Genomic DNA, 26,185 nt, shown 5'->3' on the forward strand with positions numbered 1-26,185 from the left:
GGTGTTCTTCCAGTTTAACCACACACATTTGGAGGTGGGGAAAGAGCACCAGGGCAAGGGACCCTACACCCAAGCAGGACACAGGCATCTGAGTCTTTTCTAATTCTGCCCCAAACATTCCTTTTTTCTTTCTATTTCCTCTCTGCTATAGACCCCTGGTGTGTATCAAGGCTGGAAACATCAAGGGCAGAATATCTGGACCTGGACGTGGGATTTCAGCTTCTGGCATCTGCCATGAGTGGCGTTTCATTTGGTTTGGTTTGGTTTGGTTTGGTTTGGTTTGGTTTGGTTCGGTTTGGGACTTCAGGGGGGAATGGATGAATTTTCTCTCCTTTCTGAGGTGACTATGGCTCTGTGTTCACCACAGTTCTTCAAATATTTCCAAATCACAAGTTGTACCTGGGAGCTGCGTTTTATTGGTTCTACCTTTATTTTTCTCTTTTTATTTTTGAGCAAATCTGCTCATGGTCAAATAAGCTCCAGCCTTGCTAGAACTGCCATGAAACATCTTCTGAAATGGTCCAGGCTATGATAGCCCCCTAATTTCAGAAGCCTGCCCTTTCTGATGGTGCTGGTGAGTTCACATTCTTCCACAAGTGCAGTGGTGAAAAGCCTTATCCATTAAGAGCGGGCAGGAAAAATCAATGAGAAAGGTGATGGGGGGGTTTGCTTTTTTAATCCTTCAGGATCTCTCTATTTGTTGCTCTAAAATCCTTCCTTCCGAGGCACATTTGCAGGACCCTCTTTGTTATCCTAATGAGCCATGCTCGGGAGAGTGATCTGTTCAACTCCTGGAGCCAGGGGTGCGAGCCCAGGTTGGGAAGCGATGGATCCCAGGCAGAAGAGTCTCAGCTCTTTCTCTAGAGGAGTTTGCCACCTACTGATTCACAGGTTCCTTTGAGCTCCTGCCAAGAGAAGTTGAGGGGGAAAGCTGGGATTTAGGGGCAGGTAGGGATTGCCCTTAGAGACCCGAGGCAGGAGCCCCGGGGGCAGAGCGGGCTCGGGGGGATGCGGTTCCAGCTGCGGAGCTGCAGCTGGGAGCAGGGGCAGGAGCTGGGTGGAAGCGCCCGGCGTGTGCGTGTGCGTGTGCGTTGTGTGTGGCGGGGGAGGGATGTGGATGAGGAGCGGGCTCTCTTTCTTCCTCTCGGGGCTCAGTTAATCCTGCTGCCAGGCGCTGCTCAGCGGCAGTCTCAGCGCTGGATCCGGAGCGGGGGAGACGCGCATCCCGAAGGCGCAGCGGAGGGGAGGCGAGAGAGGCAGCTAAAGAGAGCAGAGCGGGGGAAAAATCAAATCTATGCTTGGAACTGGGCTTCTTTTTCGCCAATGCAAAAGGGAATATGCAGCACATTTTTGCCTTCTTCTGCACCAGTTTCCTAGGGGCGGTGTTAGGGGCCAATTTCCCCAACAATATCCAGATAGGTGAGTGCGGGGCTGGGGATGATGGTCCCTGACGAGTGGGTAGGGATGGAGAGGGGTTGGTGGGGGAAAACTGACCGGGTCTTGTGGCTGGAAAAGCACAATGTGTGTGTATGTGTGTGAGAGAGCCAAGGGCTGAACTGCGAGGGCTGGATGCGTGCATTGGTACCAGCTTTGCCGGAGCAGAGATGGATCAAATTGGCTTTGGGGGAGGGGTAGATTGGGAATAAATGCCTGCACATACACACACACACACACACCAACACAGAGGGAGAAAAGTGCCTCTGAAATGGAGGAAGGATGAAAAAAAATATCTGTTTCTTGCCCTGAGAAATGCCTGGGCTGCCATTGTGTGTTGCTGCATTTGCAAAATCGGCGGTTGCATGATACATTTTGGTGAGGATGCTCTCATCTGTAGGTAACTGGGACGGGAGGTAACAAACAGACGCTCTCTTGTTGTTATTGCTAAAGAATAAGGGCAAAGCTATTGGAAGAAGATCTTGCATTGAAGTCTCTTTCCATTTCATGCCACTTGCTTCCCCTGCACAGCAGCAGTGCCTGTTTGATTCCATCCTCCCTTCCCGTAACTTCTCAGTGCTCCTCTCCCTCCTTCCCCGCATTTATCATTACTCTCCCGTTGATCTTTATTGGTGATCGTGTGTAACCTGGCCCCAGATTCCCTTCCCTTGCATGCCGGTTTTCTTTCCCGCCTCCCTTCTCTTTACAATGCCAATCAATTGCTGATCCACCAAGTTCAGGCAACTCCTGCCTGAGTCCAGCTGCACAATCAGTGCTTTTATTGCTGTTGATGCTGCATCCTTGTCTCCCTCCCTTCCTGTCTCCCCTTTACCCCAAATTTGTGCAAGATCCCAGATTTTTTTGCCTTTCAACAAACGCAACTTGGCTACGAGCATCTGATTCCTCCGATATCCGTGATTAGGCTGTGGGGTGGGAGGAACGGGGGAGGTGGGGGGATATTGGTGCACAAATAGCCCTTTTCACACAAGGAGATGCCCCCTCTACTAAAGATGTGCAAAGTGACGTTGATGGCAGGTCCTTGCCTATTTGTTTGTTCCTCAAGTCGTCTTGGGCATTGATACTTTCTGCAGCTTTATTTTAATTCTCCCTTGTTGCTAAGTGCTTTGTTTCCCTCCTCCTGAAATGCCAATAGCAGCGCTTTCTTTAAATGCATATAGATTACAGACAAGTTGAATTTAATAGCATCTTTCTGGAGGCTGTGAAGGGATCTGCTGCAAGCCAAGGTTCCTGCTGGGGGAGCAGCAGGAAACTTTTCCTATGGCTGGGTTATCTCTGCACTTTGTTCCAGATCCATGGGGAAGAGAGGCTCTGAGCTTAGGTCCAGCCCGGTCCCTGTTCCTGCCCTGTTTGTGTCATTCTGTGGTTCTGGGCTTATCTGCACTTCTGTATAGATTGATTCCTTTGAGAATCAAGCTTTAAGTTTCCTGCCCAGTTTGAGTTTGGCCACTGTCACCTGTTAAATTCAGGGGTTTTCTAGGCAACACACCTCCAGCAGCAGCAGCTGTTTGGTCACAGTCCCGTCACTCTGGCTGTCACAGCACTGTCCCCTGCTGGGCCAGGCTCAGCCAGGCTGTCCCGTACCCCCGAGTCCCACAGTGTGGGGGGACCCCTATCCTGTAGCAAAGCTCTCCTCCCAGTCACCAGGGCTTAAACTGAGCCTCATTCCAAGCGAGGGGAGGAGGGAAGAATCTCGTTCTTCCTGTACTGAGGTGATATTGACAGAATTCCCATTCCTCGTGCTTGAAGTTATGGGGGTGAGGAGATTGAGCTCACCCCATGCATTATCCCTGTCCTGCAGCTGCCTGGCCTGGAGATGCATCAGGACTCCTGTGTGTGATCCAGGGTTACATAACAGACATGTTGGGAAGGTTTTCTGCTCCCAACCTGTCCGCAGTGGGCACGGAACCCTTGGCTCTTGTGTTCTGGAGGATTTCTGAGTTTGGAGGCACTCCCTGGGCTGCAGAGCTGTAGGCTCTGCTCTCAGGAATATTTTGGACTGATGATGTTTCTAATATGAATATTCTTAAGAGCTTTCTTCTTATTGTTCTGTTTTTCTCCCCAGGGGGGTTGTTTCCTAATCAACAGTCCCAGGAACATGCGGCTTTTAGGTTTGCGTTGTCTCAGCTCACAGAACCCCCTAAGCTCCTTCCCCAGATCGACATTGTGAACATCAGTGACAGCTTTGAAATGACATACACCTGTAAGTAACAGAATTCACTGTGCTCTGCCTTACTTTGGCTTCTTTATTCCTGACTTGGGTTTGTTTGCTGTCTGAAATATGGGACATCTTGCAGCTCACCTTTAGGGTCCCAGCAAGAAAACCCCAAACATACAAAGGGTTTCTGGGTCATTTTGGTTTGTGCAAGGAATAGGGGTGAGGTAGTGCTGCAGTTCTCCAGCATGTCTTGTGTTTCCCCTTCCATTGCATCCAAAGTGGTGTAAACCCTGCAGCATTTCATGTCATTTCTTCTTGTTTGTCTAACCTCTGCCCAAATCATTACATTGAGGTTTCATCCCCATATTTCCCATAGCTGTGATGCACAACAAAGACACCCCTTTCCACCCACAGAGTGCACAGAAGTCTCTGTTTAGTGTGAACAGCTTCTTCCTCAGCCCCAGTTTAACCATCTGTCCTTGTAATTTAAGGAAGACCTAGCAGAAACCAGCAGCTTGGTGCAAGTGGAGTCTAAATCCACAATAAGGGCATGCCTAATAATGACAGAGAGGCAAGAGATTCTAGTTTCAAGAAATTAATTCTTTGGCTCTAAAAACAGATATTAAAGAATGAGTTTGTCCCACAGAATTGACCTCAGGGTGTATCTGCACCCTGCTAAAGCACAGCACATTGCCTGTACTGTTCTCATTAGACATTATTGGGAAAAAGAACCTGGCTTGCTAGGGTTAGCAGCAACAAACAAAACCAGGAGGAGGAAGCCAAATGAAAACTAAATCCATAACACAGCCCTGTGGTTGCTGTGGCAGCCTGTGCTTTCCCTGGAGCGCAGGGTGCCGTGCTGTGGGCGAGGGGCTCACACTGGCAGCCCGGGATGCACAAAGAATTCTTTGGTTTGACCTGGTGTCAGACACTGCTGCTGACACTCTCTGAACCTGTGTGTGTGTTTGGGGGCTGTCAGGAGAGGCTGGAGGAAGCCTTCCCTTCATTGAGCCTGTTGGATTTTTGTTGGCTGGCATCTGTAGTGTCCTCTTGAGAAACTGAAACATCCACCCTGCAGTTTAGCTGTGTGGGATAGAGGTGAACACAAACTGTTCTCTCTGCTCAGAAACGCACAGAAGGGATCCCCTGGAACAAAGAGCCAGCAGGAAAATTAATGAGGCTTTTTGAAGAAAAAAAAAAAAAGTTGTGATATTTTCTCTTGGAGGGTTTGCAAATACAAGATTTCAGGAATTTCCTGCCCAGTATGGTGTAGGAGAGAGAAGTAACAATTTGGCCACACTTTCTTTGCAGTATCTAATAGCATATCTAAAGACTTTCTATTTTCTTTAATATCCCTCTATTTGCCAGCTACAAGGTTTCCATCAAGGAAGAGCAACTATTTCAGCTCTATCCACTGGCACTTTCTTGGCAGGAAAGCCAGACAAATAGAAGAAAAAAGCCAGACCTTGTATCTATCAAGGGAAAACGTCACCCACCTGGGGTAGAGTTGCTGACTGTGGCTGGGGATGAGCTATTTCAGAGCTGATAGCGGGAAGAAAGCAGAAACTGCAAGAATACCACTCGGATAAATTCTCCATCTGCACATGGCTTTCCCTCCCTCTCCATGCCTGCCACTAATGGTTGTGTTTACAGCTTTGATGGCAAGACCATGACACCAGTTATGCTTCAGGAATCTGTCATTAGTACTGCGGGGGCAGGGGTGGTCTCACAAAAGCTGAATGGAAGCAAGGCAGCCTCCCAAAGGATGTTATATTTGAGCTCTATGTAGGGCACATTGTCCTAGATCAGACCAGCAGAGCACTCTGCACAGTCCAACTTCACTTGTCCTCGTTTTGCTTTTCTTATAATTAAAAACTTCCTAAGTTCCTCCAGACTGTGGAAGGCAGCATTTGTTTTGTAAGCACAAAAGAAGGTGCCATTCCATGTACCCTAGGGGTGAAAAAAATCCCCCAACCTAAAGAAAACAGGCCATTAGGAGACCTGATTTTAGTACTCTGGAGCTGAAGCAAAACTTTTGTCCAGAATTAGCTCATTCTTCATATTCCAGCTAATTCCTTGCCTGGCTGCCAAGAGTAGATATCAGCAGAAAGATCTGTTTATTTAGAGAGAATAAAAACCCTGCCCACACAGTGGTCTTTATCTTCTGAGGAAAGACTGGCCGTGCTACCAGTTAAAAGTACCAGGTTTCGTTCCCATGGAGATGGAGAACACAGCATTTCTTTGCCATTGGCATTGCCTGCTTCTACGACAGTTAAGTCAAGGGTGTTTGGGCCCCATGAACCTGATGCCTCACCTGTGTGGGTCTCCAGCAGGACACTGGAGCAAGGTCCCAGCTCCGCTGCAAATCCTGCTCCGTGCTGGGATCCAGCCTCCTGTGCTAAATGTAGTCCTTATGGCAAGTGTCTGAAGCAGCATCATTCAAAATACAGAGCAGGTATTAAGAATCAGTGCTGACAGCAGAAGCAAAACCCGTGTTGGGCGGCCTGTGGGGTGGTGATGAAGTGCAGCACAGTGACAGCAGCCTGGCTGAGGAAATGGTGTGCAAAATGTACCTCGGCATCAGCCGTGGCACTGCTCACCTCTGCCTGACACGGAGCTGCTGGCTGGGGAGGATGAGCAAGCTGTGGTGTGACACTGGGTGAAGTGACACCACAGCTCCTGCCCAGGTGACAGCGCCGTTAATGACCCACCGAATTGGTGACAATGACACCCATCCGAGGGGAAATCTGGAGAATGCCCAGGGGCTGCTGTAGAGCTGGGCTGTCACTGTGACAGCCCAGCAATAACTTTCGCATTTCTGGTGGTTTAGATGTGGACTTTTTATCGTTACACAGTGATTGTGAAAAACTCAGTGTGGGCCCTGAGGTCCCTGTGTGCAGCACATCAGGAGATGATGATTTTAGGCACACCATAATCATTAAGAAAGCAAGAAGAGGTTGTGGATATGTGTGGTGACTTCCTGTTTCATGTGTGGGGTTGATGCTAATGCTGTTGCATCACTGAGGCACGGGCACATTTCAATAACTGAAATATCTTCCTGAATTCATTCCATCCCACAGAATAGCTGGTAATGAACACGCTCTGTGGTTGCAGCTGGATGCCTGATGGGGCTTACCCATATGAAAGTGCACACCTGCCACTCTAAGGGTTCTTAAATAAAGGTTAGGAGGCTTTATTATTTTGTGCTGTTTCTTCAAAGGCCAAGGAAATTGTTTAGGCAAGGAGGGTGAATTGAGAGTCCTTCCTTCAGCAGAATTACACAGCAGTGCCAGGTGACTATAAAGGGTAAAATGATGGTGTGGTGTAGCTGAAATGTTTACCTGGTGACGTAGCAGAGCAAAAACCCTTCTGGTCAGGTTTAAAGACATGTTCAGAGGTTCTGTCTCCATCCATGTTTGGAAAAGAGCTTTATGCCCTCCACACAGTGTCTACCAAACCCTACCATGCTGTTTTTTGCCATGTATGACTGCTCTCAGCACAGGAGAGTTGATGCTGCAGGTCAGAATGGAGAGGGGTGGGAAGGGGGATGCCCTGTGCCAGACACGAGGGCACGGGAGCTTTGCAGCTTACGAGAGATCTGCAAATTCCTGTCCCTGGAAGGTCCACGGTGGATGGGAGCACTGTGTGCTTTTGACAGCAAAGGAATGAGAGGTTTCTTTCTTGAGTCAACCTGTGCTGGGAATAGTTTTCTCCTATTCTTCATCTCAGCCTCCAACTGTGCACAGTGCAATGCGCATCCTGTCCTGTGCAGAGCCCAGCTCCTCAGGGAGTATGAGTTGTTTCAGCCACAGCTCCACAGCTTTATTTAATTTGTGGTGCAGAGATTCCTGCTTTCAGCCTTTGGCTGAGGTCCCCAGGTGAGCCTGGCAGCACCAGGCAGGCGTGGAGGCTGCTCTGGCTGTCCTGAGAAGAGGATGGCTCAGCAGCAGCCTGCCCTGGGTCAGCAGCTGCCACACAAGGTGAGTCACCAGCTTGGTAAATCTGCCCCTGCAAAACTCAGGCTGCTTTGCAGGGATGACCAGTGACTAAAATAACCCCTGTTCGTCACTGAGCCCTGCAGCTTTACTGAGGCAGCCACCAGATTTTGTGTGCCTGGGTGGTGGGCTGGGGCACTCAGGAGCTGCACACCTGAAACACAGGGTTCTGCACAGGATAGCAACAGGATTCTGCAGCTGCAAGAAACTTGTAAAGAGGCTGAAAAACAATAAATTATTTATCCCTCTCCTTCTCTGCATGTACAGATACTGTGGGGTCCTCATACTGAGTTTATGCTATGGGTGCTGCTAGAATATCAATAGTTGAATCTGTTCTGCAAATTAGAAAATGAACATGTAGTGTGGATTCTGTTCATATTTTATTAAGGCCTCCAAGCACCAATTAGAGAGGGATTTGTAGTGATCACTCACTCTGTGCTTATGTTCTTATCAATAGCAGCAAGCTTACATCCAGATCAGCTATGAAATGAAGTCTTTCTTTTTCTTCTTTTCCTTGGATACTTACATATATAGATAGAGTATTTATAGAAATTGCTTTTTATCTCCTAAATTACCTCTCAGAGATAGGAAGGAATAGGCAAGCATTTGGATGTTCTCAAATGAGGAACTAAATTTGGTTTAATGAAACAATTATTGGTTGTTGAATTTAAAGGAAGCTTCTTTGTTGACAAACATATGATGGTCACCATTTCTTGTAAAGGTGTTGCTGTAATTATCCCAGCAGTAATCAGTTAGAATGCAATTTTTATAATTAAGTTTCCACAGTTCAAATAAGCCCAGCCCTGTAATAGTTGTGGTGTTGCTAAACTTGTTTTTATTTCCACAGTGTCAGAAATCTCATGTAAGTGCTCTGGGAATTTTTTTTTTCCCCTACAGAGCTCAGGATGCTTGCTATGACTATTTAATGTGAGTTAAGCCAACAGAAACATGAATTTAATGATCAGATGCAGTCTGATTAATACAACACAGGTACTACAAGGAGATACATCTCCTTGGATTATGTAACAGGAAAAGATGAGATGCAGACAGATGAATCACGGAGCATCAATTCTCATTAGATCAACCTCAGGTTAAGGTTGCTCAGTTTTGGGCAGGGATGGGTTCTAGCTTTCTAGTAAGTGTGTGTTTGTTCAGTGAGATGCCAGCAGCTTGGAGTGTGCTGATGGGTGAAATCCTGCCAAAGAGGAGGGAGCAGGTCCTGGAGGTGACACCAGCCCCCATGTCCGAGCAGAACCCCCAGGGCGGGCGCTGGGTGCTCAGCGGTCACAGTCACCACTGAAGAAAGCAGGAGCTTGTCCCATAAGATTTCCCCAAGAAGGAAAAGCATTCAGAAGATGATTGCTGAGCCATTCCCCCAGTTATGGCTGCCAGGACAGGGCAGGTTGTCTGTCTGCCTCCAGGGATCTGGGCATGGAGGGGTTTGGGTAAATGTGGGGCTCCCCTTGTCTCTTGGCAGAAGCAGCGCTGTGAGATGCTGGCACCACACATCAGGAAAAGTGTCCCCCAGTCTGGTGTGTCCATTTCTTCAAAGGCCATGGGGGCACTTCTTCTTTGCATGACTATTTTTTGTGTGTTTAATTTTTTTTATCCTGGGTGGTGGGAGTTGCCTGGGGAGAAAGGCAGATATGACGCCATAAGGAAAATCAGAGGGAGGAATAAGGGGAATTTCACACCTGCAAATCTATCTGCTCATCTGGAAAGGATCCCAGCACTGGTGACAAGCAGAAAAGGGAGTGAAGAAGTAGAATTTGGGCTCTGCAGTAGGCAGAGGAGGGATTTGAGAAACATGAGCAGCATAGGCCAGACCTGTCCATTGTGTGACAGTCACAGCTTCCACTCACAGCTTATCTTTTCTTCTCTAAAAATAAAGCCTTTTCATGTGATAGGGATTCTACTAGGCCAGAGACAGGCTTTATTTTTTGGTATTATTAGCAAGGTGAGAGTGGAAATCTTCATGTGACTGCAAGGATTGCAGCGTGGGGAAGTGTGCTGTTCATTTCCAAAACTGGTGGGAATTTTAGATATATACATTTACATTTCCTTTAACAGGGTTAGGGCCCCAAAGGCAGCAGCTCTCTGCTACCAGAAATGGAAAAGGTCCCAGTTAGCTTCAGTAACACGTGGAGCTCAGAGCAAACACAAAACCAACATGCTCCTTAAAGAAGCAATAAGTCAGGGAGACTTTAATATTCTGCAGATCCAAATTCTCAGGGGTGCGGTATTAACACGAGTCTGAAGTCAAAGATGCATTTATTTCAACTGCATTCCTTTAAAGAGAGGTTTTATTTCTCTTACTTTACTTGCAAAGAAATGAAACAGGGCACTGTTTTTCCCAGTGAAGAGTTCCATGTGAAATCCTTTGGTGACTCCCGAGGAAGTCAGGAGTTAGGCAACGTGCAGAAGGGGGTCCAAACCAAGCCATTTGCAATCTACCATCCTTCCAGCAAAAAAATATTTGAAAATAGTAGTGAATTACTGGGGCAATAACAGTGTGGTATCCAGCAGAAACTGCTCCCTGCTCACCTGCTGAAGTGTTGGCTCATTAGCTTAAACAGTAACGAGCCTCCAGCTGATTTTCTCACACTGCCCTTTTAGCAGCCACCCACTTGTCCCCTCTGGGGCATTCTTAAAAAAAAAACAAAAACCACCCCCAGAAAAAAAACAACACAAAAAGACAAAGACCTCCTGAAATGTTGATTCGTTTTTTCATGTAGATCAGTTATTTTCCCTGTTGCCTGCAAACCAAACGCTGCCAATCCTCACCCAGGGTTGCAATTCAGATTGTGCTTATGCTTCGCCAGACTGAGTGACCCCTTGAGGAAGCAGCAGTGAGAGGCAGTGAAGTGAGTGACAGCTAAAGATTGCCATATCTTGGCTTCTTTAAGAGGGTCTTTTCGTTCCTTGATTTTATTTGTTTTTGACAGAGTGGAGGAGTGCAAAAGAAAACAACTGATGTCTAAGATTGAGTTGTACTGATGGCAGGATTCTCGTGTGGATGTGGCATATGTGTCTGCATTTCTCTATATGCTATAGGAGTCTCGGCTTTGATTTTGCAAGTGAGATCCTGCCACTGTGCTAATGGAGATGCAGTGGGAGGGAGATGAAAGGTTGAGGGCTGGAGGGTCAGAGGAGAGATACAGAAACCTCTGTAAGTAATCTGGATGCAGAATGTGGAAGAATCTCACATGAAATCAAGGGCTATTCCTCACCTCCCCGCCCTCCCAAACACTTTGCTTTGATCTTTGCTAGCAATGAGCTTCAACAAGCAAAAGACATCAGTGATTACTCAGATTCAGACGTGGTTTTTCCCCTGCTGGGCTGCCAATATCCCCTGAGTGCCCCGAGCCTTGTTGGCTTTCCTTCCACACAGCACCCACATCCCATTCAGTGCCATCCCACAGAGGGAGAACAGCACTGCTATTCTGGCAGGTAAACAGCAGAAAAAATTACCAGCAGGCCTGGGAGCTTGTGAGGAAAGCACAGGCAACCAAAGTCCAACAGAGAGCACCCTGGGACAGAGGGTGAAGAAACCCTGGAGTAGGAGACATGACATGGGAAAGGGACAAGGCAGCAGCTCTGGAGGGGCTGTGGACGTGCAATAAGTGGAGTTCTCCCTTTTCTCTCTTCTCAGCCCTTAGCTAAGCAAGGGGAGGTTTTTTCTTTCTGAGGGCTCTGCCTCCTTCTGCTCAAACCTGAACTGGAGCTAATGGTGTCTCCTATTTGGTCAGCACCACAGCTCAGGATCCTCCTGTCCTCTGCCTTCCTGCAGGTGAGGTATGATAGTCATTGGGAGAGTTTGGCCAGGGAAAAGGGACAAATACTGGGATGTAGACCACAGTGGGGAGAAGGTGAGCTGGAAAGGAGGCTCTTGTCACAGCAAGCATGGCAGGGGAGGCTTGGGGTGACCACCCTTGGACCCCTAGCAGGGACCCAGGTCAGCAGGGAAACAGGAGCAGGTCTGAGCCTCCAGCACTGTGCCTGCAAGGGCTGAGCAGCCAGCACAGAAAGAGGCCTGGCCTGCAGGGAGTTCAGGAGAAATGTCTTTGTGCAGAAGCTGATTAATGTCTTTAATGAACTACCAAAGGAAGTAATAGAAAGCCAAACCACACACGGCTGCAGTGGGGGAAGGGGTGAGGAGAGGGGGCTGTTGCAGGTGAGGAGGAGGCAGGGAGCAGTGCAGCCCCGGCAGCAGTGCTGTTCCCAGCTCACTGTCCCAGAAAAACAGGCAGGCACAGCAGCTGTCCTCAGCCCGTTCCCAGAAAAGGCAGATCTGAGTGCATTTCATGGATTTAATCAGAATTAATTCAGTCTTCCAGCCTGTCTTCATTCTGGGGTCTCCTGCTCAGCTCATTATGGCTGTGCCAAAAGCCACTGTCTGCAGCTTCAAGGTGTGGGGATGGCAGTCTGGGTGTCCCTGTGCTCCTGTCCTCTGGGGACAGCAAAGGCAGAGGCTGTGGGGAGAGTGGAGCCTCTGTGAGGGGACTGGACCCTCTCCACAGTCAAGGAACAGATCTCCTCAGGCCCCAGGAGTCTGGGACCTGGATTAGCCCTGGCTGGCATTAAGAGTCATCATTTGTTTGGGAACCTGCAAGAAATGTGTGGATGAAGTCAGGCAGATTCCTAACATTGACTCATCTATATCATAACATCCTCCACCTTAGCAGCCTCGTGTGCCAGGCTCACAGAGACCTCGAGGGGAGCAGATTCCAGCACCTCTCCTGAACCCACAGAGCCCCGAGCAGTCCCAGGGCCTGCAGGAGGTCACCCATCCACAGCCACACACAGATTGGAAAATCAGCTCTTTGTGTTCCCAGACATGCCCATGTCTTTGTGCTGATGCTTGGAGGGCAGAGAATTCACTGTGCAGCCCCCAGGTGGGACATGAGACAGCTCCTGCATTTCCATCCCTAGCTCCAGAGCAACCACACACCTTCACAGATGAGCCCTTCCCCAGAAAGCCCATACCATTTCTTGTTCTGGAGAAACAAGCACTGCTTTGGGGTACAGGCTTGTTCTGTGGAAGAGGAAACTCCCATTCAAGCATCATCACAGTTTTAGTGGGGCTTAGCAGTCACACTGCATTAGAAGTACCAACACTCAGCATCTCAGGCAGCAGCTCTCAGTGGCCATTCTCAAACTTCTCTTCTTTGTTTGAGAATATTTAGCCCATCAAAGCTTGCTCTCAAGTCTTCCATGTGCCCACATGTCCCCTGGTTGAACTTTTCCTTCCTCTGTGAGGTACCAGGTAAAGCAACAGAATTGTGTTGATCTTGGCTTAGTTTAGCATGAGACTTTGGGAGGCAGGTGAGATGAATCCTATCCCAAAGCGTCTGCAGCTGCATTATGCTCTTCTGCTAATTCCTCAATACTCTGCTGAAGGTGACATCTCAGCAGAATCAAACACTTTGCTGCTCTCCCTGCAAGCGGCCTGTAAAGGCTTTGATAAAAGCAGGCATCACATTGCAAACAGGCTCTTCGCAGTTGTGCTATTCTGATGTATTGCTGAGAAGTGAAGAAAACATATGTTCATGGCACAGAAACTGCTCTGTTCAGGTTCCCCTTCTGGATTTTGGTACTGCACTGCCTGGCATTGTCCTGTGAGGTGCTTTTATCCTCTTGGCCTCTTCTGTTTCTCACTTTTCATGGGCTTGCTGCTGGCAGAAGTGTTTGCAGTGCTCTGACAGCCATGCCTGGGTTTGCTTTTGCAGTCTTTATGCAGGTCTCTTTCTCCCTCTTCCCATTGATACACTCCTGGCTGATAGTGCCTGTCCCTAGGACTGGGCTCTGGGGGAACCGTGGGGCTGGTATCACCAGATGCTGTGGCATTTCCAAAACAGCACCCAGAGATTTGACTGAGCAACCCCCACTAGCTCAAATGGGAAGACCACAGTTAAGCCTTGTGTAGCACTGGAACTAACAATCTTGTGGGAAAGGAAAAAACCCCATTGCTTGGCCCATAAAAAAAAAAAAAAAAAAAAAAAAAAAAAAAAAGTAATTTCTACAGTGGCATCCTATAGCAGGTGAGACAAATCAGACCCCGAGCTCTAGATCAAAACACACCCGAAAATCTTGGGAATTCTGAATCCCATCCCAATCTGTCCTGAGTTCTAATTGCCATTTGGCAGCAATCTCAGAGGAGCTGCAGAGCAATGTGCATTCAGGTTTCCTGCTTCAAGCCTGTCTCGGGACAGAAAGTAAAAGTGTGAATCCAAACTAGCAAGTCGAGCAGAACAACTTTAAAAACAAACAGGGAGAGAAAAAAAGTCATCCCCAGGACTGTGGAGTCCTGGAAATCTAGAGCAGTGTTGTGGAGGCTGGGGATGGAGGGAATTTGGGCCAAGACATTCAGGTACAGCAGCATCCTGTGGTGGGACCATGGCAGCCTTTGGAGAAGGTGTTTGTCTCATCCAAGGTGTGTTTGTCTCATCCAAGGTGTGTTTCTCATCCAAGGTGTGTTTCTCATCCAAGGTGTCTTGTCTCAGCTGTGCAGAGGGATGAGGTGTGTGGCTGTAGGACAAGGGGTGCCTGTGCCATAGGATGATCCATGTCCAGAGCACACGAGGTGCTGCAGAGGTGCAGCACACAGGGGTGAGGTTTTTCCCCTAGCTATCCTTGCCTGCAGGCAATACAGCAAATTCTTCACTTTCAACAACAGCAGGTTTACATTAAAAAAAGGCTCCATCAAAGGGAACTTGCACTTGACAGTCTCCCTTTAGCCACTGGAGAGCAGCAGGCAGGCAGGCAGGCGCAGGAGGCTCCTTCCCATCCCTCACTGTCTGCTGTTCTGTGGTTTTGGCATTGCAGAAATGGGAAGCATCTGTGAGCCCTTTGGATCACAAATGGATCCGGGAGCCTGCTACTTCTGCTAACAACTCATTTATTATCAGGGAGCAGAGAGTTTCTTCTGAGCCAGTGCAATCTATCATTTCTTAAAGACGCTGTGTGAGACTGAAAGAATTTGCTTTAAGAGTTGGCACCTGGAACCCAGTGATGAGTCCATTTTTGGGAAGAACTCTCCTTCCTCACTTCCTCACTAAGATTTCTTTTTCCCAGCTTCAGGAAGAAGGGAGAAGGGTGTTCAGCAGCAGAGCACTCTTTGCTCTGAGAAGTTGGAGCATTCCTGCTCTGAAAAATTCCATGGGAGATGCTTCTCTCCTACTTCTCCTTTGCTTCTTTCTCCATGGGAATAGAGTATTTTGCCTGAAATACTCATGTAGAGAAGGTGAAGAGGCTGCTCCAGTCCCCTTGCATGGAACCCTCTCTGGAGCTCCAGACAGGCTGAGTCTGCCATGCACAACATCCCACCCACAGGCAGCACCTGCTGCTGCCTGGCCTGGATTTTGTGCTGCTTCAGCACAGAGCTGCTTCCTCTGCCATGTCAACCCATTTGTTTCCCCAAAGTCTGGTGCTGCACAGGGGGGCCACCCTGGAGCCCCAAACAAGTCCCTGCAGCCAGAGACCTGCAGTCAAAGCAGCTCTGCCAAAGGGCATTTTCCCTGGTCCTTTGGGCAAGGGTGCCATGGTGTTGTCTGTGCAGATGATGAGTGGCCTGATGTGGGCACTCCAAACCAAATCCTCCTTTCCTATAGACAGCAGTGGTGTGATGAAAGCCCATTTAATTCTGTTCTTTGAAGCAGCTATGAGTTCACACTAGAGTTTTGGGATGCTGCTATCTCCTGGCTGCTTAAAATCCTGGGCTCACAATGTTCTTCAAGGGAATTTGCTGTCAGCAATTTGATGTGCTGTATGTGCAGGGTGCCCAGGTGATGGGGCGCTGTGACCCTCTGCAGACATTTTTCTCAGCTTTCATGTTCAGGTTGATGTGGTTTAATCATTCTTCTCTTAATCTGCACTAAGGAATTGTTCTTAGAAAATACAATGTTTGTCTTAATTTTGGCTTGGTATTTAAACATCTTTTCAGTGTGATGGAGAATCAGGGCCACACGCATAAGGTTCTACACTATAAATTCCCTGGAATGTGTATCAAGCCTTTTCTAAGGAAGGTTCACTTGATGCAAAGAAACTCACAGGGTTTGTGACCTGTGGTGCCATTGTCTTTACCTTTCCTACAGATTTTTCCCAGCAACATTATGCTCCACCCTGATTTTAGCTCATTTTTCCCTTCCTTGCAGCAGGATTTTCCTCTTGGCTGTTCTGCACCAGTCTGTGCCTCCAGCCATGCCAAGCCTCATGGTCAAGATTGGGTTGTGACCCTCTCATGGCTGTTGTGTTTTCTATTGTCCACCTGTTGCCTCTTCCTCTTGTCAGGAGTTTATTAAGCTGTCATAGCAGTGTTTCAGCCTTATGTTTGTTTAAACAAATAAACAAATATTTGGAGTCTTGATTGTTAGCTTAGGTCTCTAGTTATCCAAAAAATCAGATTTTTAAAGACATTTTTGTGTTTGCTGATTCCTCAAAGAGCATCAGTACCTAGCTGTGATATGGAGTGTTTTGAGTGATGCTAAGTGTCCCTGTGCATCTCTTTCATGCATAGCTCTAACAGGATTATTTTATTCAAACCACTCTTTTTTTTTTTTTTTTTTCATGAAAGAGCAAGCCAAAACCAGAATTACAGCTCAATTATTCTTCTTCATGGAAGGCATGTACTTCTGCTGTCCTGTTCTGTGGAGGTGCTGCAGAACAGGTTCTAACAGCAGCCAGACTCCCCTGGTCCCCTTTCCTCCTGCCCACACGTGGATGAACCCCATCTCTGGCTATTTCTGGCTCTGCTACTCTTTGGGTGACAAGGGGAAGGGGCTGGCAGGTCCCAGCCTGACTGTGCTGTTCTGGAGGGTGCACTCAGCTCCTGCTCTCTGCCTTGGTTTGTCACAGTGCTGTGGGATACTTCGTGTGGCAGCTGATCCCCTTCCCCAGATCCTTGTCTCTCCCAGAGTGAGATTTTGGTATTATTTGGCATTGGTCTTGCACCTTGTTTTCTGTTTTGTCAGAGTTATGAGATGGCTGAGGAGCTCTAATGCCTTCTTTGTGTAATTTCTTTCCTCAAGAAGTGAGAGGAAAATAAAGTATGCAAGGGAATACACTAAGACATCAATGCTAAAAAAAATTAAAATCCTGAAAAGGGCGTACTGAGTTTTAGGCAAGTGGTAGAATCAGGCACAGACAATAAATGAGAGCTGAAGGCTTGTGGCAAGTGCATGGAGGCAGCCTCTAAGGTGTTCTTTAAATGAGCATTTGTTGCATTCCAGTCCCATCCCAGACAGAGATGTCTCCTCTGGTCCCACACCCCATCGCTCTCACCGTGGGGCTCTGCAGCTCCTGCAGGCACCAGCGCAGGAAAGAACAAAGTCTGAGCTCCCAAGGGAGCAGTGCCTGGTGCTTCGGGCAGTGTCAGCTTTCCTGCAAAGAGTGAAAGGCTAATCACTTCTCAGACATGTCCTGAAGTTGAGGGAGGCTTTGACTTCCAGCCTCAAGTGACCTGGCTGTGCCTCTTGTTGTGAGACTGCCTCTGAGGGGTGGCTTTAGGGAGAAGTTCTATTTTAAGGGGATTTGGGATACTGTCCCATCCCGTTGCCCAGTTTTTGGGTTGTTTGTTTTTGGGTTTTTTTTCCCAATGAGACTGGACAGTGTTGTTAATGAGGCACACCAAAGGCAGCATGAGAATACCTGGATTCCCTCTGATTCTGCTGGAAAATCTGGATGCTCAGAAGGAAGGATGTGCTTTCTGTGTGGGGAGACCTGAGTGAACACTTGCCCATAGGAGAGGACACAGCTCTGAATTTCTGTTCAGGCCCACACTGGCCTAATTGTCTTTTTTAGGCTCATATTTATAATTCCTGCTCTTCCTAATGAATCTGATCCCTCTGTGTAGGTCCACAGAGCCTTGGCAAGTGGGGATGGCTGTCTGGTGCACACCCAGAGCTCTCCCATGTCTGCTGGCACGTGAGCAGCAGCCTGTGATGTCTGAGATGTGGTGGGGGAACTACTCCTGTTCTCCTGGCAGTGCCAGGCAGCAGCATATGGGTAAAGGCCACACAGGTGCTCTGAGTGGGTGAGCAGAGACTACCTCTGCATGCAGCATCCTTGGGAATGATTTCCCCTAGGCAGACTCTGTCATGGAGCAGCGAAGTGGAAGCGCCAAGGGGCCACACCAGTGGCCACAGTCCGTATTTGTCATCACCTGCTGTCCCTTGGCCCTGATGACCCAGGGAAATGTCCTTCACGTTGGCAGTGTAGGCTCATTCATCTCCACTCCCCAAGGGATGAGAGCACGAGCATGACTCCCCTGCTTGTCCCAGTCCTGATCTTCCTCCCCACAGGCGGCTCTGGGCTGCAGCTCCAGCTGGGCAGCTTGGCAGGGCTGGGATGGACAGGGCTGGGATGGGGGGACAAGGAGGCAGGGCACTTGGGGAGAGGAGGATGGGAACCAGCTCTGCTTCTTCTCTGCTGCCCACAGAGAAGCATTTAATCTCCCAATGGGAGGAAATTGAGAGAGGTGAATTTAGCACTGACCCTGGCACAGGGGAGGATGGCTTCTCTTGAATTCACTTTTGTGCAGCACCAGGCAGCACTGCAGTGAGTGAAGCTTTTCCATTCAGCCCAGGCAATGTACCTTTTATTTCCCTTTTTGAACTTTAAGGCCAAAGATTATCAATAACTTTCTATTGAGTATTCTTTCTTTTGAAACTTCCTTTGGGGGAAAAAAAATGGTTAAAGGCCATGGATACTCTTCTTATCTGAGCCAAAACTCTCATCCCACTAGGATTAGGACTTCATTAGATAAAACATTAGGGGACAAGTGTCTTGGCTTGCTGTCTCCTTGTGTCTTCCATGCTTCCTCTCCTCTCCATGTAGAGAAGGCAGTTTGGGGGCACTTCTGTCCCACCCAAAATGCTTAACTGGTTGTGACTGGAAGCTCATCAGGCCTTTAAGGAGTCTGAGTGGACCATGAGCCATCCTCAACCTAGGGAGAGTCAAGGAGATATCTTCATGCCCATGCTAAAGAAATTTAAAAAATCTCCATTCTTTTGGGCTCGCCTTTTCCAAGGTAGGAATTTCCATAATCAAATGACTAAATATACCCCAAATTTCAAACTCCACCCAAATTCAAATTTCCCAGCAGACCCAGTGTAGATACAATGAAGGCATTTCAAATAAGGAGGAATGTATATTCTGTTTTGTTTTTCATGCTGTGGTTTAGTAGCTGTGATTGTGGTAAGACCTGGAGCTTTCCAATCTGAGCTTGGCAGAGAAAAGCAGAATATGTCTAACTACCACAAGAATTATAATTATTGCTAGGTATTTCTGTTGTTTTATCAAAGCAGGAAGTGAGTTCTGGGAGGGCTGTAAATAAATGCTTTTTCCCAGGATGTCTCCAGGTTGGATGGACCCTGGCACAAGCAGGTGCTTCCCAGAGGGGCTCCCTTCTGAGTTGCAATCAATAACAAAAATTACTGTTGGGACAGCCAGAGGCACTGAAATCTATATACCTGAAGCAATGTCCTTATCATCCCTGAGTGGGAAAACAACCACTTATTGCCTATAAAAAAATTATTTTCTGAGGATATTAGAGGTTCCTGTGTAGGTGGGGGTATTAGCTTTATTTAAATGTTCAAAATATTTATTGAGGACATGCTTCCTCTACATTCTCTCTTGATAGGATGCCCCAAATCCAGTGACATTAATTAGCTACTTAAACTTTTTTCCCCCCCAGCTATGGCCAAATCTCTCTGGATTTAGCAGCACAGCAAAGATTTAACAGAAAGTTTAAATGAGAAAAGCATATGAGAGGAGAAATTTAGGATAAGGTTCTGTGCCTGTTAACTGATGGCATTTATGAATTATAGCTGAGAGATGTCATATCAGTGGAAATGGAAAACAGCTTAGTGGATTATAAAAATACCCTCTATAAACCATTTTAATGCCTAATTTTTTTAAGTCTCTTACGGTAGGTGTCATAAAAATGAATTCTAGCAGAAAGGATAAAATTTTTCCCTCGGTAAACTGGCTAGCTGGTGATTAGAGGCTGTCAGGGAGAACAAACTCTTGACAAGGCTGAGGTGGGGTTTGGCTGAGGACAGCAGTCTCCTGCTTCTGGGGAGGTGAGTTTGCTTGTGGGTGAAGCAGATCCAAAGCTGCAGGGTGAAGATTCCTGCAGCCAAATGTCCTCCCATCCCAAGGAGGCATTTTCTGATGGAGAGAAGGAGAGGAACACTGAGCAGTGAGTGCTGGGGGCTCACCTGTGTGGCAGGAACTAAAGGGAGGTTTGGAGAGCCCATCCCTGGAGTGCTCAAGGAAGGGATGGAGGAGGCACTCAGTGCTCTGGGCTGGGGACAAGGAGGGGATGGGGCACAGCTTGGACTTGGTGATCTGGGAGGGCTTTTGCAACCAAAATGGTTCTGGGATCCTTTGCTTTTTTTCCTGCAGCTCTGACTGTTCTGATTTAGCATTTCAGAATGCTCCATGAGCAGTGAAACCCAGAACACTCAATGTCTGATGGATTTGGGACCAGGGAAATCCCTGGTGTGGCTCAGTTTTGGGACAACTCATGAAGGGACATCACAGAGAGGGGCAGCAGCCAGGAGGGCACAGCCAGGATTGCTGGAAACTGCAGTTGTGCATGTGAGATAGGAGGGTGCAAAAAGTTGCCTGTGGAATGTCTTGGAAAGAGCCAGAACCACTTTCTTTGGTGCTGGGCAGAAAGACCCACCCTGGTGTCTACCAGGCTGCAGTGACTTTGATTCCACCACTTTCTTGCATATTGAGTGTATTTAAAATTAAACCTGGAAGAAAGAGAGCTGCAGCTCTGCTCTGCCCTGTGGAAGAGGTGTTTTAGTTGCCCAGTGATCAGTGTTTTCTGGTCATTTCAGAGAGGTTCCTCATTCCTCTGTGGCCCCTGGGTGCCTTCTGTCCCCTCCTGTGCCTCATTTGAAAAGCTCAGGCAAGGCTGGATTCTGGGTTAGGATATTTAAGGCTGCACTGTTCTGCAGCACATATCCAAGCTGCCTGTGTAGGAAAGGGGAAATGACCTACCTCTCCCTGTCCTTTGGCAGGCTGGTTCCTGGGATCCATTCAAAGGAGCTTATTCTCTCACTGCCTTTGAAGGCTTTGTGTCAGTCTTCCCCACAGATCCTTGTAACTCAGGCCTCTTTTGTGGTTTTTATTCCAGAAAAAATCTGCATGTGGGATGGAAATGGCATTGCCTTTCCCAACGTGAGCTCACAGCTCACAGCTCACAGCAGAGCTGCATTTGCCTTGTGTCATTGGGACTGTCAGGCTGTTCCACAGGGAGGCAGGGTTTAGTGTCTGGGCTCCAGCTGAGCACCAGTGCAGGAAAGGCAATTTTCCAAATTAAATTACATGATCCAGGATGCTGAGCAACTTACTTTTGGGTCCTGCTCTCTGCAAGGGACTTGATCGTGACGTGAGCTGAAGGGATGAGTAACAGACTTCAAACTGAATGCTCACCAAAAAAAATCTCCTGCAGAATAATCCAAGAGCAACCTACAACCAAGTTCTCCAGGATCCAGTTGGGTTGGGAGTGTGTTTTCAGTCACAGAGAGATGAGCTGTCTTGCCTCTGGGCTTTTTCTGTTGTATGAATCAACCAAGGGCTGACTATAAAATGAATTGGAGGGGGGAAAGAAAGGGATTTCTCTGACCCCTTTCCTTCCTTTCCCCTTACCTTTTTCCTAGATGGCACAGGTATGAATCTTCACCTGTCCACCTTGCACCAAAGGTACCCAGAGAGGAAGAGATCTTGGGGACACATTATTCATGTATAAGTTTTCACATAGAAAAGCAAAGGGAAGAAAATGTGGGAAATGTCTTCGGATTACAAAGCTTTCATATTAAAAGTTGGGGGCATTATTCAGAGACTGTTCTGGAGCAGTGAGTTTCCACAGTTCTGTAGTCTCAGAGTATTTGTGGGGTTTGCTAGCTCTGTAGTCAGGTTATGCTCTGGGAGACAATTTTCATTTTGACAGAGTGTTCCCAGCCCAGCTCTCCTTGAGTAGATTGTGCCCCAAAAAGACAGCAAATAAGTACATTGTGGAACTTGCCAGCACTGTTAACCCCGTTGGGTGCTTATTAACAATCAGAGCTGCGGGTTTAGTCAGCTGGCTTTGCTGTGCCTGTGTAAGAGCCTGGCTCAGAGTGGAGGAGAAGCAGCTGCTGTTTAGGATTCCAGGACACCTCTTGCCTTGTCACCTCCTGGTGAGCATGGTAAACACCCACATTCCCTTTGCTCCCAAACAAGTACACTCAATCCCCACTATTGCACATTCCCTGCTCTCTGCCACATTTTTGTCAGAACCTGAGTGGGTTGCAAAGTAATTCTTTGGATGTACCCATAGTTGCCTACCAAGCCAAAGGGAATCCCTTTAGTACTTTTTTTTTTTTTTTCTGAGGAAGGGATCCAAAATGAAAATTTTCCATTTTGGAGGATTGGAAAAAGAAAGCAAAATTATGTTGTCTGGAATTTCTGTAGGAAGTTCCTTTGTGGGGTTTTTTGGTGTTTTTTTCCTGCTGGGTGCCTGCAGTTCCTGCCAGAGGCATGGCACATGTGTTTTACTACACATTCATGCTGTGCATTAGCATGCAGGGATGTTACAGGAGGTTCTCCAGTGTGGTGAACAGGCGTAGGCAGAAAATTGATTCCTCAGGAGATTTCAGCAAAATGGCATCTTGGGAGCTGATCTCCCATCAGATGCAAAATTTCTCTACATTGATGATTTTGATCCTCACTCCTTTGTCATAATAACACAAAAGGGTTATTGTTGTAATTTTCCAAAATTTTCTTACCTGTTATAAATTCTGAAACAAAACTGGGGGCAATTAAATGGGGAAACTACAAGGATGGTGGTAGAGAAACTAATTCCCTTTGCTTTTCAGACATTTAATTTAACAGCTGTCTTAGAAAAGCTCTCCCACAGGACAGCTCCATCATATGAAATTCCCAAGGGATATGACAAGTCAAATAAATAGTTCATCTTCTAATTAGGTGGCAGGTGGATGATTTCATTTCTTTCTGGGAGGAGGAACATTTTGGGTGGCAGAATCTCACCCAGATGAGGGAGGGTATTTCTCAGGTGTGAGTGCAGATGTCCATCTGTGTCTCCCAAGCAAAGCAGAGCAGAACAAATCACTGATGGTTACTTTTGCTGTAGGTGATTCAAAGGCATCACTGCACCCTTCTCTGTGGGTAGAGCTTGCTCTGGGTTCACCCCTGTGAGCAGGAGAACTGAAAGGAAAGTTAGCAGCAACAAGGATGCTGAGAGGTACTGAGGTCCCAGCAGAGTTACACACGTGGGAGGAAAGGCCCTGAGGTGTTGCTATAATGTGGTATAATGTCAGTAAGTTGTAAGTCTGTCCTTCAGCCCACCTCAGCCTGGGACAGACATAGACCAGTGCATCATCTTTAGTTTGACCTACACCTTCATTGCTACTAGTTTTTAAAGCTGCTGTGCTTTGGGTCCTTTTGTGCATTGTCTTTGTTGTTTGGTGTTTGGGTTTTTTTGGGTGTTTTTTGTTTTTTTGTTGTTTTTTGGGTTTTTTTTGTTTTTTTTTTTTTTTTGAATTTGACCATTTCTGCAGAAATCACTTTCTGGCTTGGGTTGGGCTCCCCTGCAGACACCTCTGCTGGGATGACTGCAGGAGCACTCAGTAAGTCTGGGGTGCAGCAGGATCAATGGCACATTTCTGGATTTAATTTCTGCTGCAGGCATGTCCAAGCTCTGTTAAAACACCTAGAATCCTGACCAGCACCATGTGCTGCCATTCCAGCCCTGAGCATTCTTCTGGAAATGCCAGTACAGTTCAATGTCATTTTGCAGTACTGACTCCAAAGGAATCATGAAAGCAAATAATCTGAAAAGGATAACATTCTCCTTTTTGAGGTAGGGCTCCAGTCTGCTTTACGGTCATGGACAGCCCTCTGCCTGTCCCACCCTCAGAAGGGTGTTCTCCATAAGTGCTCCAGCAGAAATTATGTTTGCTGGAGCCTACAGACAGCCTGAAAAAGGAAAAAAAAGCTCTCAGAAGCATGATCCACATCCTATTCTTCCCTCTCCCCACACACTCATCAGTGCATCTTCTCCCAGCGGAGCAGTGCTGAAGCCTAAGATACCACATTAAATGTCAGTCATTTAACTACCAGTTATTTTAGCAAATAAGAGTGGGACTGTCTCCCTGGGGTTGACTGAAAATTGTTAAAGGAGGGAACAAAAGGCAAGGAAAGAGAAAAGGAGAAGAAAGAGAGAAAGGAACAGAAAGGACAAAGGGAAGCACTAGGCAGAAGGATTTGTGATGCCAGAATCTGAGAGAGAGGAGTTGGAGGAAGGCGCCCCAGTGACATCAATGGGCTGGATCCCACCGAGAGCTTCAGGGGACATTAATGAGCCCTTTGTGATGTACCTAAATTACCCAGGCTCATCCTCAAGACTGTGTCTCTGATTCTCCTGCTGGTGTCAGCAGCAGCTCTGCCACTGTCTGCACTCTGCCAGTCATTGATTTGGACGGAAACATCTCCAAGGTGGGGGGATGCTCCTGTGTTTGGGAGATGGCAAAAGAGACGCTGACTAATTCTATGAGAAGGATGAGAATCCTCCTTTCTTCTGCCTTCCACCTTGCTCCACATTCCTTTCTCCTTGCATTCTGCTCTGGAGTCCAGTTAACCCTTGGTGGAACAGAAGTGGAACTGATATCTACATCTTGCCTGTAAGAGCTGAGAGATTTTCTCTTGGAGAATCACATTAGCTCACAGTGTTGGCAGTGCAAGTTTTCTCTACAAGTAGAAAACATTCAGGGTGTATTAATAAGCTGTCATCTGGTTGTTCTCATGAGTTGTGTTTGTTGCATTCCCTGAGGCTCTGGTGGTTCTGGCATGGAGGGCTGTGTGAGTTTTAAATCTGGAGTCTGTCCATGCACGACTTTCAAATTCACATTGGAGAGGAGTCGAGGAAGGAAGAAGCAGTTCTCAAGTCAGAAGAGCACTCACTGTTGGTGTGGGCAGAGAAACCCACAGAGCAGAAAATCCCTCCCAGGAAGCTCTGTTCTCATCCGGAATGAATCAAAATAGTCATTTGAAAGTGTGTGTATGGACTGTGGATATCCTCAGTTACGTCAGGGAATAGTCAGACACAGAGCTTTTAATGGCATTACTCCAAGTGAGCAAGAGCAGAATTGGCCCCTTGCTTTAGAATCCCAAACCTGACCACAGGTAATCCTCAGGAACAGTGTGTTATTTCTGAGGATAAACAAGGAAACCCCACAGAAAAAATCAAACCAATAAAACCAACAAAACCAACCAAATCAAACCTTCCTCAAATAATTGAAAAATAACAGCTGGATTATTATCTTCCAGATATCTCCATTTAGTGATATTTTAAAAGGCACACCAAAATTTTAACTATGCAAAAGATAAAGCAAATGTCTGTATTTTGTTTGAATAGTCCAGTTACAATGATAAACTCTCTTCTTAACATCATATCTACTTATCATTTTTAACATGGAAGAGGGAGGGCAGGAAAAGTGAATTTGTGTGGGGGGTTTGTGTAATATCCATCAGAAAAAACAATGCCTGACAAGCATAGCAGCCCCTTGCAAGCTTAATAATCAGTGAAGCCAATTACAAAACGAGGACATCAAACCTTCTGTGAAAGCTAGAGGCTTATTTAAAGAAATGAGCCAAAGCAGACTCATGCTTTGTCTGGTTTGAGGCTTTTCTGTGTAGATGGAGTAAACTACTGCATCAGACAAGTTATTTCACATCATAGTCCATCAGGGTTTGGACTTTCAGTATGCTGCTCTAATATCTTTTACAAACTACCTGTTTGCTCCCAGAAATAATGAAAGGCCCACTCACATACTGCTGTAGAAGGTCAAAGTGAAAAGGAAGTTTAAGTCAGCTCTAAGTTCACACCTTTTTTTTTAATACTGTGCTTGTATGGATTAAAAATTTAGTTGAATGCAGTTGGTGGTGAATTAACCCTTATCCCTTCAGGGCTGAGCATGCAGAGCATGTTTGTAAAGCAGTAGCTGGAAATCCCAGGCTGTGTAACACAACTGCCAAGTGATAAAAGTCCTTAAATGCTGGTTTTACTTGAGCTATAGAGGAGGTGCCTCTTTTTGAACATAACATAGGAACACAAAAGATGTTACAGTGAGCACAACCAAAGATCGAGCCACCCAGTGCACTGTCTGATAATTGGGTATAGAAGCCATTTAAGGGAGAGTATAAAACATACTGCCTCCTGCTTTGATGCTGTTTAATGTAAAGTTTCCTCTGCCACAATGTGCATCCAGAGTATTGTGTTTAACAGCCAGCAGCAGAGCAACCCCCTGAATATTAGTGGTCTCAAAATTCATTTATACTGAGACTCATCTGGCACAGATTTCCAGGATTTAATGCTGCTCTGCTTTTAAACCCACTGCCTGTTCATTCCTGGGTTCTCCCCTAAATCTTGGCCTTTGAGAAATACAGAACATGTTATTATGAACCTTTTTGCCCTCTCCAAATCATTCCTAATTTTATGCATTTCTGTCAACCTCCTCATTCATCTCTTTATTAGTCCTGGTGTCCTCAGTGTGCCTCAAGTTGTCCA

General features: G+C 47.0%; 1 protein-coding gene across 4 annotated transcripts in view; it reads left to right on the top strand.

The window, feature by feature from the left end:
* The first annotated feature begins 1,174 nt into the window (after window positions 1-1,174).
* Window positions 1,175-26,185, top strand: part of GRIA1 (glutamate ionotropic receptor AMPA type subunit 1) — a 118,235-nt gene continuing 93,224 nt past the window's right edge. For 3 of the 4 annotated variants that reach the window (XM_041481901.1, XM_041481902.1, XM_041481903.1), the window contains exons 1-2: window positions 1,175-1,419; window positions 3,518-3,655. In XM_041481901.1, coding sequence (XP_041337835.1) covers window positions 1,338-1,419; window positions 3,518-3,655 — 220 coding nt within the window. In that variant the 5' untranslated portion in view covers window positions 1,175-1,337. The remainder of the gene's footprint in view (window positions 1,420-3,517; window positions 3,656-26,185) is intronic. The other variant, XM_041481904.1, reaches the window with a different exon arrangement.

The sequence above is a fragment of the Pyrgilauda ruficollis genome, unplaced genomic scaffold, assembly GCF_017590135.1.
Source record: "Pyrgilauda ruficollis isolate IOZ18807 unplaced genomic scaffold, ASM1759013v1 scaffold57, whole genome shotgun sequence".
Taxonomy (NCBI): Eukaryota; Metazoa; Chordata; class Aves; order Passeriformes; family Passeridae; genus Pyrgilauda; species Pyrgilauda ruficollis.